The 13,724-nt window shown below is 36.4% G+C and overlaps 2 protein-coding genes across 2 annotated transcripts in view; both read right to left on the minus strand.

The window, feature by feature from the left end:
* Window positions 1–1,807, minus strand: part of LOC104744060 (4-coumarate--CoA ligase 1-like) — a 2,297-nt gene extending 490 nt beyond the window's left edge. The window contains exons 1-2 of the mRNA XM_019235390.1: window positions 561–1,807; window positions 7–28 (exon numbers count right to left, since the gene is read on the minus strand). Of these exons, the coding sequence (XP_019090935.1) occupies window positions 7–28; window positions 561–1,601 (1,063 nt within the window). The 5' untranslated portion in view covers window positions 1,602–1,807. The remainder of the gene's footprint in view (window positions 1–6; window positions 29–560) is intronic.
* Window positions 1–4,501, minus strand: part of LOC104742683 (4-coumarate--CoA ligase 1-like) — a 10,390-nt gene extending 5,889 nt beyond the window's left edge. Inside the window, exon 1 of the mRNA XM_019236177.1 lies at window positions 3,370–4,501. Within this exon, the coding sequence (XP_019091722.1) occupies window positions 3,370–4,311 (942 nt within the window). The 5' untranslated portion in view covers window positions 4,312–4,501. The remainder of the gene's footprint in view (window positions 1–3,369) is intronic.

Here is a 13,724-nt window from a genome sequence, read left to right on the forward strand (position 1 = left end):
CTGGACCTGCTTCTGTCATTCCGTATCCCTGATCTCGTATTAACATTTCCAAAATCAGAAAATCTTCGTTTTAACATTTTAGTTTTAACGATCAACAATTACAATGTGTAATTCTGATTAGCCAAAAGGCCCAAAATACAAGTCAGTAGCTTATTCATACAAGTCAGTAGCTTATTCAAAAATAACATTTTATTGTGTGTTGTTATTCTCTATATAACATTACTCTTATATTATTAAATAGCAAGATTTTCTTATTAATAAAAGAAGATTTTATCTAGAAAATATAGTACACAATTAATTTTTTCACTAAAAAGAATATACATAATAAAAAAATTCATAGTTATTTACTTATTTACCTAATTTGTTTTCCCAAAAACATAGTTATCAACCAAATTTGTTTTTTTTTTTTAATGTATTTCTACATTTTTTTTGTTAAAATTATATTATGAGATTCCATTCCTAATATTAATTGGGATTTTCTAATTTAATACTATTTCGTATTTTCGAAAAAAACAAATGGAAAAATATAATAATAACAAGTGAGACACATGTACACACACCTGACCGAGCTTGGCGTTAGGAAACTTGGCACTAACGGCATCTTCAAGCTCTTTACCAAGCGGTGCAGCGCCCGATTTCACCACTCTTATCGAACTCAGATCATACTTCTCCGTCTCAGGCGACTTCGCAATCGCCAACACAATAGGCGGAACCATCGGAGCCACCGTGACTTTACACCTCTGAATCAGCTCCAAAAGCAGATGAATCTCAAACTTGGGCATTATCAGAATCGCCGCACCAACCCTAAGCCCACACAACATGATCGAGTTCAGAGCGTAGATATGAAACATGGGCAAAACACAGAGTATGACGTCGTCGCTGTGGAAATAAAGATTCGGGTTCTCGCCGTCGACTTGCTGGGCAACGCTCGTCACCAGTCCCTTGTGAGTCAGCATCACTCCTTTGGGTAGCCCCGTCGTGCCGGAGGAGTATGGAAGCGCCACCACGTCGTCCGGAGAAATCTTCACCGAGTCGTTGACGTCTGTTGACTCGGTCGTCTCCTGAGTCAACTCGGTGAACCGGAGGCAGCCTTCGGGGATCGGGACGGATTCGTTGTCGTCGATGCAGACGATGACGACACCGTCGTCGTTTTTGAGGGGTTTGACTTTGTCGACGTAGCGAGACTCGGTGACGATGAGTTTGGTGTTGGAGGCTTTGGCCTGTTTGGCGATCTCCGCCGGGGTGAAGAAAGGGTTGGCGGCGGTGGCGGTCGCGCCGCGGAAAGAAGCGGCGAGGAAAGAGAGGACGAACTCGGGGCAGTTAGGGAGGAGGATCATGACGACGTCGTTTTGGTTAACGCCGAGTTTGTGAAAACCGGCGGCTATCTGGCGGGAGATGACGTGGACGTCGGAGTAAGTGTAGACGTGGCCGGTCGGTCCGTTGATGAGGCAAGGCTTGGAGGCGAACTGGGAGAGGTTCTGGAAGATGTAGTCGTGGAGAGAGAGGTGGTTTGGGATGTAAATATCAGGTAGCTTTGATCGGAATATGACGTCACCGTTGTTGCTCTGTTTCTTCTCCATCACTTCTTGTTGTGGCGCCATTGTAATAAAAATGAGCTTTTGTTTTTGTTTGAAGCTTTAGAGATTATATTAAAAAAAAAAAAAGGGAAAAGAGTTTTCTTTCTGTGTGAATATTTTAGGCTTTGGCCTGAAGGAGACTTGAGTTGTGTCGGAGGAGTTCATATAGAGAACACAATCGGAGTAAACAAAACGGTGGGGTTGGTGAAAATGTTAGTTTTGTAGTTTATTGATTATTATGAGGGTAATTTTGTCATTACGAAGTAGAGTATGGGTTCTCATTTTTTTCACGTTTTGGTAAGCTGCCATTTTTTATATTTTTTTTTAATATTAATTTTGTTGAAAATCACGTATAAACGCATAAAGTGTAGTGGTAAATTATTATTGTAGCGGAATTAATGAAAAACAAAAAAACACTGGGATAAATATAGCATAGTAAAGATAAATTAAAAGTAAATCCATTGTGTATTGTCCAAAAAAACAAAAAATCCATTGTGTATAAATAATTTTAAGAGATAAGCAAAAAAAAAAATTCCATGATTTTTAGGAAAAAGGCATAGCCAAAAGTTATATATATATATATAGATATTTGCCATTTATGGGGTATATGAACTTTAATAATGTCTACATTTGTTGATTTGGTCTATTTTGGTTTCATATTAATAGAAGACATATATATTTACCAAGCTACCAACCACACTGTTTGGCCGTCAACAACATCCAGTACATGAAAAACTAAAACCATTGGGTTCCAATTTGAAGATCGATCAGTCAAAACAAAATTTGGATGTGTAATGAAACTTATGGGTTTAAAAACGGAAAGGTTGAGAAATACGAGGGTGGGACTTTGGAAATAAAGGAAATGGGTTTGGTGAAACAGAGGAGTGGGTTGGTGAAGATAGTGAGAGATTTTTTGATTGGGCTTTCGGGTGGAAGAGTGGGCCCATGTTGACGACGATATAACCTAAGCAGTTTAGTCCATGTAAATTGGAATTTTTTTTATTTTTTACGATTAATAAAAATATAAATCTTCTTCACCAAACCCCACCTCATTTATCATAATTTTGTAGTATATCATCTAATCGAAAGAAAAAAATATTAATACATATTTCTCCAAAATCAATGGACACAATAGCTTTCACCAAACTCAATCCTCTCTTATTGACATTTCCTTTGTGTTGTTGATTTGTTTGTGAATGAGTTTTCATATTTGAGTTTTTATTATTGTTGGAAGATGATTGACCTTTGACCACACATCTGCTTATATATAGTAGTTTTTTTTACGACCCATAATATTATCTACAAAGATTAAAGAAATGACTCATATTTATTTATTTTTTGTGAAAGCGATGTTAAAACTTTTATGAATACAAGAATGGTTGTTAGTACATACATACTACTACATAGTCTCCTATATAGACAAATCTTATGTATAGTGACAAATGGCGACATGGTTTAATTATTTTCGACATGAATCATTTATTGCGTAACAGTTCCATAAACTTTTAAATGATCACGTAAATGCTGCTACTACTATCCCTTATGAAGAACAAATGTTATGTATCACCAAGAAAGACGGCAAAATCATGGATATATACTCATGTACTCTGACCGGTTTATACTAAGTGTCGTTCTGATAGCAACGCAAGCAACAATTTAATATCACACATGGAAGCAAAAGGAATATATCTCCTTTACAACCACCTAACTCGCTCAAGTTCATTAATCGTGAGATCCGCAACACATTCTCTAAGTATTTTGNGCCCGATTTCACCACTCTTATCGAACTCAGATCATACTTCTCCGTCTCAGGCGACTTCGCAATCGCCAACACAATAGGCGGAACCATCGGAGCCACCGTGACTTTACACCTCTGAATCAGCTCCAAAAGCAGATGAATCTCAAACTTGGGCATTATCAGAATCGCCGCACCAACCCTAAGCCCACACAACATGATCGAGTTCAGAGCGTAGATATGAAACATGGGCAAAACACAGAGTATGACGTCGTCGCTGTGGAAATAAAGATTCGGGTTCTCGCCGTCGACTTGCTGGGCAACGCTCGTGACCAGTCCCTTGTGAGTCAGCATCACTCCTTTGGGTAGCCCCGTCGTGCCGGAGGAGTATGGAAGCGCCACCACGTCGTCCGGAGAAATCTTCACCGAGTCGTTGACGTCTGTTGACTCGGTCGTCTCCTGAGTCAACTCGGTGAACCGGAGGCAGCCTTCGGGGATCGGGACGGATTCGTTGTCGTCGATGCAGACGATGACGACACCGTCGTCGTTTTTGAGGGGTTTGACTTTGTCGACGTAGCGAGACTCGGTGACGATGAGTTTGGTGTTGGAGGCTTTGGCCTGTTTGGCGATCTCCGCCGGGGTGAAGAAAGGGTTGGCGGCGGTGGCGGTCGCGCCGCGGAAAGAAGCGGCGAGGAAAGAGAGGACGAACTCGGGGCAGTTAGGGAGGAGGATCATGACGACGTCGTTTTGGTTAACGCCGAGTTTGTGAAAACCGGCGGCTATCTGGCGGGAGATGACGTGGACGTCGGAGTAAGTGTAGACGTGGCCGGTCGGTCCGTTGATGAGGCAAGGCTTGGAGGCGAACTGGGAGAGGTTCTGGAAGATGTAGTCGTGGAGAGAGAGGTGGTTTGGGATGTAAATATCAGGTAGCTTTGATCGGAATATGACGTCACCGTTGTTGCTCTGTTTCTTCTCCATCACTTCTTGTTGTGGCGCCATTGTAATAAAAATGAGCTTTTGTTTTTGTTTGAAGCTTTAGAGATTATATTAAAAAAAAAAAAAGGGAAAAGAGTTTTCTTTCTGTGTGAATATTTTAGGCTTTGGCCTGAAGGAGACTTGAGTTGTGTCGGAGGAGTTCATATAGAGAACACAATCGGAGTAAACAAAACGGTGGGGTTGGTGAAAATGTTAGTTTTGTAGTTTATTGATTATTATGAGGGTAATTTTGTCATTACGAAGTAGAGTATGGGTTCTCATTTTTTTCACGTTTTGGTAAGCTGCCATTTTTTATATTTTTTTTTAATATTAATTTTGTTGAAAATCACGTATAAACGCATAAAGTGTAGTGGTAAATTATTATTGTAGCGGAATTAATGAAAAACAAAAAAACACTGGGATAAATATAGCATAGTAAAGATAAATTAAAAGTAAATCCATTGTGTATTGTCCAAAAAAACAAAAAATCCATTGTGTATAAATAATTTTAAGAGATAAGCAAAAAAAAAAATTCCATGATTTTTAGGAAAAAGGCATAGCCAAAAGTTATATATATATATATAGATATTTGCCATTTATGGGGTATATGAACTTTAATAATGTCTACATTTGTTGATTTGGTCTATTTTGGTTTCATATTAATAGAAGACATATATATTTACCAAGCTACCAACCACACTGTTTGGCCGTCAACAACATCCAGTACATGAAAAACTAAAACCATTGGGTTCCAATTTGAAGATCGATCAGTCAAAACAAAATTTGGATGTGTAATGAAACTTATGGGTTTAAAAACGGAAAGGTTGAGAAATACGAGGGTGGGACTTTGGAAATAAAGGAAATGGGTTTGGTGAAACAGAGGAGTGGGTTGGTGAAGATAGTGAGAGATTTTTTGATTGGGCTTTCGGGTGGAAGAGTGGGCCCATGTTGACGACGATATAACCTAAGCAGTTTAGTCCATGTAAATTGGAATTTTTTTTATTTTTTACGATTAATAAAAATATAAATCTTCTTCACCAAACCCCACCTCATTTATCATAATTTTGTAGTATATCATCTAATCGAAAGAAAAAAATATTAATACATATTTCTCCAAAATCAATGGACACAATAGCTTTCACCAAACTCAATCCTCTCTTATTGACATTTCCTTTGTGTTGTTGATTTGTTTGTGAATGAGTTTTCATATTTGAGTTTTTATTATTGTTGGAAGATGATTGACCTTTGACCACACATCTGCTTATATATAGTAGTTTTTTTTACGACCCATAATATTATCTACAAAGATTAAAGAAATGACTCATATTTATTTATTTTTTGTGAAAGCGATGTTAAAACTTTTATGAATACAAGAATGGTTGTTAGTACATACATACTACTACATAGTCTCCTATATAGACAAATCTTATGTATAGTGACAAATGGCGACATGGTTTAATTATTTTCGACATGAATCATTTATTGCGTAACAGTTCCATAAACTTTTAAATGATCACGTAAATGCTGCTACTACTATCCCTTATGAAGAACAAATGTTATGTATCACCAAGAAAGACGGCAAAATCATGGATATATACTCATGTACTCTGACCGGTTTATACTAAGTGTCGTTCTGATAGCAACGCAAGCAACAATTTAATATCACACATGGAAGCAAAAGGAATATATCTCCTTTACAACCACCTAACTCGCTCAAGTTCATTAATCGTGAGATCCGCAACACATTCTCTAAGTATTTTGTAAACTTGATGCAATTTTGGGATGAGATTTCAATGGAGTGACTTCTATACTATTTTTGCCTTGTTTCTTTTTTTTTTGTTGTTGGCAGGATCTCAAAATTTGTAGGTTTTTTCAAAATGTCTCAAAAGTTTCGTTTTGACATTTTTGAAACAAATTAGAATTCGATATTGAAACTATATATAATAACCCTACAAAACAAGTTGACTCTTGGTGTTAATTATAATTTCGTAATTTAGTTCCAATAAGTAAATGTTGTGCGCGCACACTAAATTTGGAGTCTTGGAGACTCGATGATGATATAATATAGTGCAGAAACGATGCATATATTGTAAAAGAATAGTTCAAATATGAAAGAATAGTCTTTTCTTTCTTTTGGGTAGAACAAAAGAATAGACTGCTATACAATATTAATTCTATAGATCAAAGATATGAAAATTTTCTTAAACAAAGCTAGGATAAAAACCAATCTTAAGAATTATTTTCATAGTACAAGACTATTTAATGTAAAAATGGTGTTTTATAAATTTCTCAAAAAACAAAAGAAGGGATTCATTTAATCAAGCAAATGGCAAGAATCGAGACGCGTGCTTACGTTGATAACCAAATATGAATTATTGTGTAAGATTTCGTAATTTTCTTTCGAAAAATGTTTCTTACAAAACATGCAAAAACATAAGATTGGAGTATGCCTCTCTCTCCACTGGTGTCTGTCTCCAAAGCCTAACTCTTATTCATATAATTGAATGTTGTTGGTAAAGGGTAAAACTGTCAATTCAATTGTCTACACTCTACAACAAAAAAGTTTTTGGTTGATTTCCACATATTTGCAAAAAAATTCCGACTTTTTTTGTTTTCATCATAGTATAACTTTTGAAGTCCTCTCATAAAATTTATATATGTGTTTGCATTGTTTAGTTTCATTACTTGTAAAACTGAGTTATTTACTCTTATAAATCATGTCATTGTTCTAATCAGAGAATATGGACGAAAGCAAAGAAACATGACGATATCAATTGGGTCTGCACAAGAATTTTTCATTAGACAGGTAACATTTTCCAATCTTGATTCTTGATATTCAAATCTCTTTTTTTTTTTTTTTCAAGGTAAATAGGAATGTTTTTGCGTTATAAATGTAAAATATGTTATCTTCTCAATTCTCATTGATCAACAAAATTCAGTGCACTCTTCTTAATATATGCAAAGAGCTATTAGGCACCTAATCATATAACTTACGATCAACGAACTATGGGTTGGCGAACCACCACTAATAAGACCAATTAAAGTAAATTAAGCATCATAGTTTAAAAGTGTAAATACTGATCTCTTTTCAGCTTTGTTATCTCTTTGACAGTCCTTACAAATGTACTCTCTACAAGTAAGCTGTTACAAGTCGATGGACATGAATTAGAGATATGTTTGTGTGTTATGTGTTAATGCGTACAAGAGTGAAAAGACTATAAGCCCTCTGCAAATATGAGTTAATGAAGTTTCAGTGTAAATCCACAAGCTATATAAAAAAGTATATAGCGAGAAATTTAGGGTAACGTGTCTTTGCAGTAGTATCACACTTGTATTCTTAAGAACACTTAGCTCGCAGAGGTTAAGTAAATATTAGGATACATGAGAATTGGTTATTGATTGGTTATCAACTGGTTATCTCTGGTTCACTTAGTTTAGGTTAATGAGTGTTGGCTTAAGTTTGAGAGACAAATAAATACAAGAAGGTTCAAGGATAATCTTACCGAGTTATGAAATATGATTAGTCCAAAGTTATTTAAGAGTTATCTAAATAAATAAAGTAATCCTAATCAGATTAGCACTTGGTTTAATACTTCTCTATCTATATATAAGGAGGTGTCAATGTGTGACACAACTTGTGAGAGATAAGAGAGTTTGAGATAGCTTTAGTTTTTTGAGTCAGTTTTTCTAAAGCAACACAATGTTTTCTTACAGAGAGTTTATTCATAAGATTCTTCATTGTTTAATTCAATATTTGGTATCAGAGCATTATTGAATTTCTCAATCTAGTATCTTTTGAACTAAAGAGAGGATCTTTTTCAAACAAATTTTTCTTTCACACGATTACAAGAGAAGTCGCTCTTGTTTTGTCGAAATCTAAAACATGGGAGATACAGGGAAAGATGCATGAGCCATAGTTGTTGTACCAAATACAGTACGAGAAAGTGGTTCCTCCTCAATCTAATGTCCTATGCTTAATGCCATAAACTACACCGTATGGTCCATGAGAATGGATATCACTCTAAGAATTCACAAAGTTTGGAAAGCCATAGAACCAGGTTCAGCGAATGAAGAAAAGAACAATATGGCTAAAGATCTTTTGTTCCAGTCCATACCAGAGGCTCTAATTCTTCAAGTAGGAAATCTTACCTTTGCCAAAGATGTATGGGAAGCTATAAAATCAAGACATGTTGGTGCAGATAGGGTTCGAGAAGCACACTTACAGAATTTAATGGCCAGTTTTGATCGACTAAAGATGAAGGATAGTGACAAAATTGATGATTTTGTTGGGAAACTATATGAGATTTCGACAAAATCTGCAGCTTTAGGAGAGGATATTGAAGAACCGAAGTTAGTGAAGAAGTTTCTTAAAAGCTTACCTCGAAGACGTTATATACATATTGTTGCCGCTTTTGAACAGGTTTTAGACCTCAATACAACTAGGTTTGGAGATATTGTCTGCAGACTCAAGGTTTATGAGGAAAGAATATGTGATGAAGAAAAACAGCAAGAAGATGATCAAGGGAAGCTTATGTATGCTAATATGGATTCTCAATCTTTTCAAGGATACTCGGGTGATATCAGAGGACGAGGACAAGGCGGTGGGAGATTCGGTGGTAGATTTGGTCGAGGTAGAGGACGGGGACGATTTGGTTATCAACAGAAGGATAAATCAAAGATTGTATGCTATAGATGTGAGCTTGTAGGTCACTATGTATCAAATTGTCCAGATAGATTATTAAAACTTCAAGAAGCAGAGGAAAACGAAGGCGCCATCAATCATGAAGCTGATCAACTAATGAGGCATGAAGTAGTGTATCTCAATGAACAGAGTGTAAAGCCGAGTCAGTTGGAGAAACACTCTGCAGAAGACAATGTATGGTACCTGGACAATGGAGCGAGCAACCATATGTGCGGACATCATAGCTATTTCTTCAAGCTTGATTAAACTATAACAGGAAAAGTCAGGTTCGGAGATGATTCTCATATTGACATAAAGGGAAAAGGGTCAATTCTGTTTGTGTGTGCTAATGGTGAAAGGAAAATCTTAGGTGAAGTCTACTACATACCAGAATTAAAAAGCAATATCATAAGTCTCGGTCATGCAACAAAATCTGGATGTGATGTCAGAATGAGAAAGGATTATTTAACCTTATATGATAGAGACGAAAGGTTGCTGGTGAGAGCTAATAGATCAAGGAACAGGTTATACAAAGTAGTTATGGAAGTTGAAACTACTAGATGCTTACAGCTCAGAACAATTAGCGATACTTCAAAATGGCATGCTAGACTCGGAAATATGTTTCGGAACCAGATGGTCACAGGTCTACCAAGGTTTGAAGTTGACAAAGACTTATGTACTTCATGTTTACTTGGAAAACAATCGAGAGGAGAGTTCCCAAAGGCAACGTCATACCGTGCTTCACATGTGCTTGAACTCGTTCATGGAGACCTCTGTGGACCCATTACACCTGCTGGAAACCGATACATATTTGTGTTGATTGACAATCATTCTAGATACATGTGGACGCTGCTCTTAAAAGAGAAGAATGATGTCTTTGAGAGATTTAAGAGATTTAAGGCATTAGTTTAGCAAGAGTCAGGGGCTGCAATAAAAACTTTCAGAACAGACCGAGGTGGGGAATTTGTATCAGGAGAATTCAATAAATTTTGTGAGGATGCATGTATTCAAAGACATTTAACAGCTCCTTACTCTCCGCAACAAAATGGAGTTGTTGAAAGAAGAAACAAAACTTTGCTTGGAATGACCAGAAGCATTCTTAAACACATGAAGGTTCCAAACTATTTGTGGGGTGAAGTAGTGAGGCATGCCACTTATCTCATCAATAGAGTTCCAACAAAGGTTTTGGTTACACAAACACCTTATGAGGCTTTCAAAGGTAAGAAACAAAACCTGCAGCATCTTCGTGTGTTTGGTTGTATTGGCTATGCAAAAATAGAGGCTCAACACTTGCGGAAGTTGGATGATCGATCGAGGGCTTTAGTGAATCTTGGCACAAAACCAGGATCTAAAGCTTATAGATTACTCGATCCAGTGAAACAGAGGATAGTCGTAAATCGAGATGTGATATTCGATGAAAACACTAGTTGTAGATGGAATGATGAAGAAGTTGTTGTTAATTCTGGAACATTCAAAATTGTGTTAAGACAATTCGGTAATAATGGAATAAGAGACTTGCTTGAAGTCAGAGAAACAGAGGCTTGTGAAGAGACAATAGATAAAACATGTAACAATGGTGATGTTACTATACTTGATGAGGGGTCTGCTGTTATTGATAATAGCCGCAAAGAAGAGTTTGCTACGAGGAATGTAGCAGAGAGGAATGAAGGACACCAACAGTAGCTGGAAGTGCAACCTGTGTTGCGAAGATCTTCGAGAGTGTCGGTCCAGCCAAAATATCTTGACGATTATGTTCTTTTGGCAGAGATTGAGCAAGATTATGCTCTTGTGGGTGAGTTAGAGTGTGAACGGCTGTTGCTTACACTTGATGAAGAACCATGGGATTACCTTGAAGCGAGTGAGTTGCAGGTTTGGCGTGATGCGTGTGATGACGAGATATCATCAGTAACTGAAAACAGCACTTGGAGCTTAGTTGATCTTCCACCAGGAGTAAAACCGATAGGTCTCAAGTGGGTTTTTAAAATCAAACGAAACTCTGATGGAAGCATTAACAAGTATAAGATTGGGTTAGTAGTAAAGGTTTATGTCCAGAGGTACGGTATTGATTTCGACAAAGTCTTTGCTCCTGTAACGCGTATTGAGACTATTCAACTTATTATTGCATTAGCTGCTTCATGCAGATGGGAAGTACATCATCTTGATGTAAAGACTGCATTTCTTCACTGCGACCTTAAAGAAGAAGTCTATGTTTCTCAGCCTGATGGTTTTATAGTTGCAGGAAGTGAAGGTAAAGTGTATAAGCTACACAAAGCCTTGTATGGCTTGAAACATGCGCCAAGAGCCTGGAACGCTAAGCTCAATCAAACTCTTAAGGATTTGAAGTCTGAGAAGTGTCAAAAGAAGCCTCCATGTATCGAAAGATAGTGGAGGGTCATCTTCTTATGGTGGCAGTCTATGTAGATGACTTACTTGTCACAGGTTCATGCTTGGAAGTAATTAGAGATTTTAAAGCTGGAATGGCCGCAAGGTTCGAGATGAGTGATCTCGGTAGACTAACTTACTACCTTGGAATCGAAGTGATTCAGCATGATAATGGTATAATGTTGAAACAAGAGAGATATGCGGGTAAGATTCTTGAAGAAGAAGGGTTGAAAAAGTGTAATGCGGTACTTACACCTATGGAGTCTGGGTTGACAATGTCAAAAGCTCAAGGAGAAGAGGGTGTTGATGAGAGAGTATATAGACGAAACATTGGATGTCTCAGGTATCTGCTACACACACGACCAGATTTTTCATTTTGTGTGTGTGTTTTGAGCAGGTACATGCATGAGCCTAAGGTATCTCATGGAGACACACTGAAACAGATACTCAGGTATCTGCGAGGGATACTCTCGTTTGGACTCAACTTCACTTGTGCAGAAGGAACAAAGCTAGATGGCTATAGTGAGATCAGTCGTACTCATTTCGACGAAACAGGATTGGTTGGTTTCAGCGATTACAGCCACAATGTTGATGAGGATGATGGGAAGAGCACCACATGTCATATTTTTTATTTTAACCACTGTACGATTACTTGGTGTTCGCAGAAACAAGATACTGTGGCAATGTCGTCTTGTGAGGCTGAGTTTATGGCAGCTACTGAAGCCGCGAAACAGGCCATATGACTTCAGGAGCTTCGTGGTGAGATTACTGGACGAGACTGCGAGAAGGTGCTAATACGAATAGACAACAAATTTACCATAGCTCTCACGAAGAATCCTATCTTTCACGGTAGAAGTAAGCACATACATCGAAGGTATCATTTCATCCGAGAATGTGTTGAAAATAGTTTAGTGGAAGTGGAGCATATACCAGGAAGCAAGCAGAAGGCTGATATACTCACAAAAGCACTTGGGAGGATTAAGTTTTTGGAGATGAGAGACTTTGTTGGAGTTAAGGACATATCAAAAGAGGAAATCAAGCTTAAGGGGGTGAATGTTGGCTTAAGCTTGAGGGACAAGTAAATACAAGAAGGTTCAAAGATAATCCTACCGAGTTATGGAATAGGATTAGTCCAAAGTTATTTAGGAGTTATCTAAATAAAGTAATCCTAATCAGATTAGGACTTGGTTTAATACTTCTCTATCTATATATAAGGAGGTGTCAATGTGTGACACAACTTGTGAGAGATAAGAGAGTTTGAGATAGCTTTAGTTTTTTGAGTCAATTTTTCTAAAGCAACACAAGGTTTTCTTAAAGAGAGTTTATTCATAAGATTCTTCATTGTTTAATTCAATAATTCATTGTTTAATTCAATAATGAGAAGTTTGTATATAAGAATATTAGAATTAACTTCCTAAACTAAGCTTTGTAATACACATTTATTTCTGTTAAGAAAGTTAGTTAGAGCTTTAATGGCTCTCCTTTCTTCTTCTTCTCCGTCGTGTTCTCCGGTGAATCTGAATCTTAACAATAAAGATTCATGCCGGCTCTGTAAGTAATGTAGCATCAACCTCAATAGCTGGTAAAGTGAGACATATATAGAAGATGCTATATAAGCTAATTTAGTGGTCATACTTGCTTGATTACACCATCGTTTCTCGGGTGTGACTTCACGGTCGGTCGTCGATGTTCTTACTCGGCCGTTGTCATTCCGAGCTAGAGTTCACAATTTGTGATGAGCTATCAAAGTAGAAAGCGTAGAAAAGAGTGTGAATTGTTTCTCTCTTAAACGAAAATAAATCGGTTTTTTTTTATATCACCTCTGAAATTATCCAAGAAACCTATTTAATTTTGATATATTTTTAAAAATCGACTAATTGAAAATTTAATATCTGTACTAGTATAATTGCAGCATTTTTTACTCAAAAATATGTTTTTGGAAACATTTACAATTGAATATCATTAAATGATTATATATCATTCATATCCAAACAAGTTTAGTTAACTCTCTCTAGTATGCTTATAACCAAACACAATTAAAATATTTTAAATATTCATATATATAATGTTCTATAATTAATATAGATATTTAAAATATTTATTCCAGATTAAAAAAATTTATACTTATATTATCTCTTTTTTATTTCAAATTTTAAATGTCGTGAATCATCATATAATACATAAAGTTAAAAAAAATAAATCTTTTCTGCATATTTTGTGATCTAAATTTTCAAAAACAAACATATATTACTCAATTATTATAAAATGTGTGGGTTCAACATAAATATAAAGTAAATTTACTGTATATAGTAAGTTATAAAATTGTAAGAAATTTACCATATATAACTAATATATCTAAACTTAATAAAAAGTT

Source organism: Camelina sativa, chromosome 14 (genome assembly GCF_000633955.1).
Source record: "Camelina sativa cultivar DH55 chromosome 14, Cs, whole genome shotgun sequence".
Classification (NCBI taxonomy): Eukaryota; Viridiplantae; Streptophyta; class Magnoliopsida; order Brassicales; family Brassicaceae; genus Camelina; species Camelina sativa.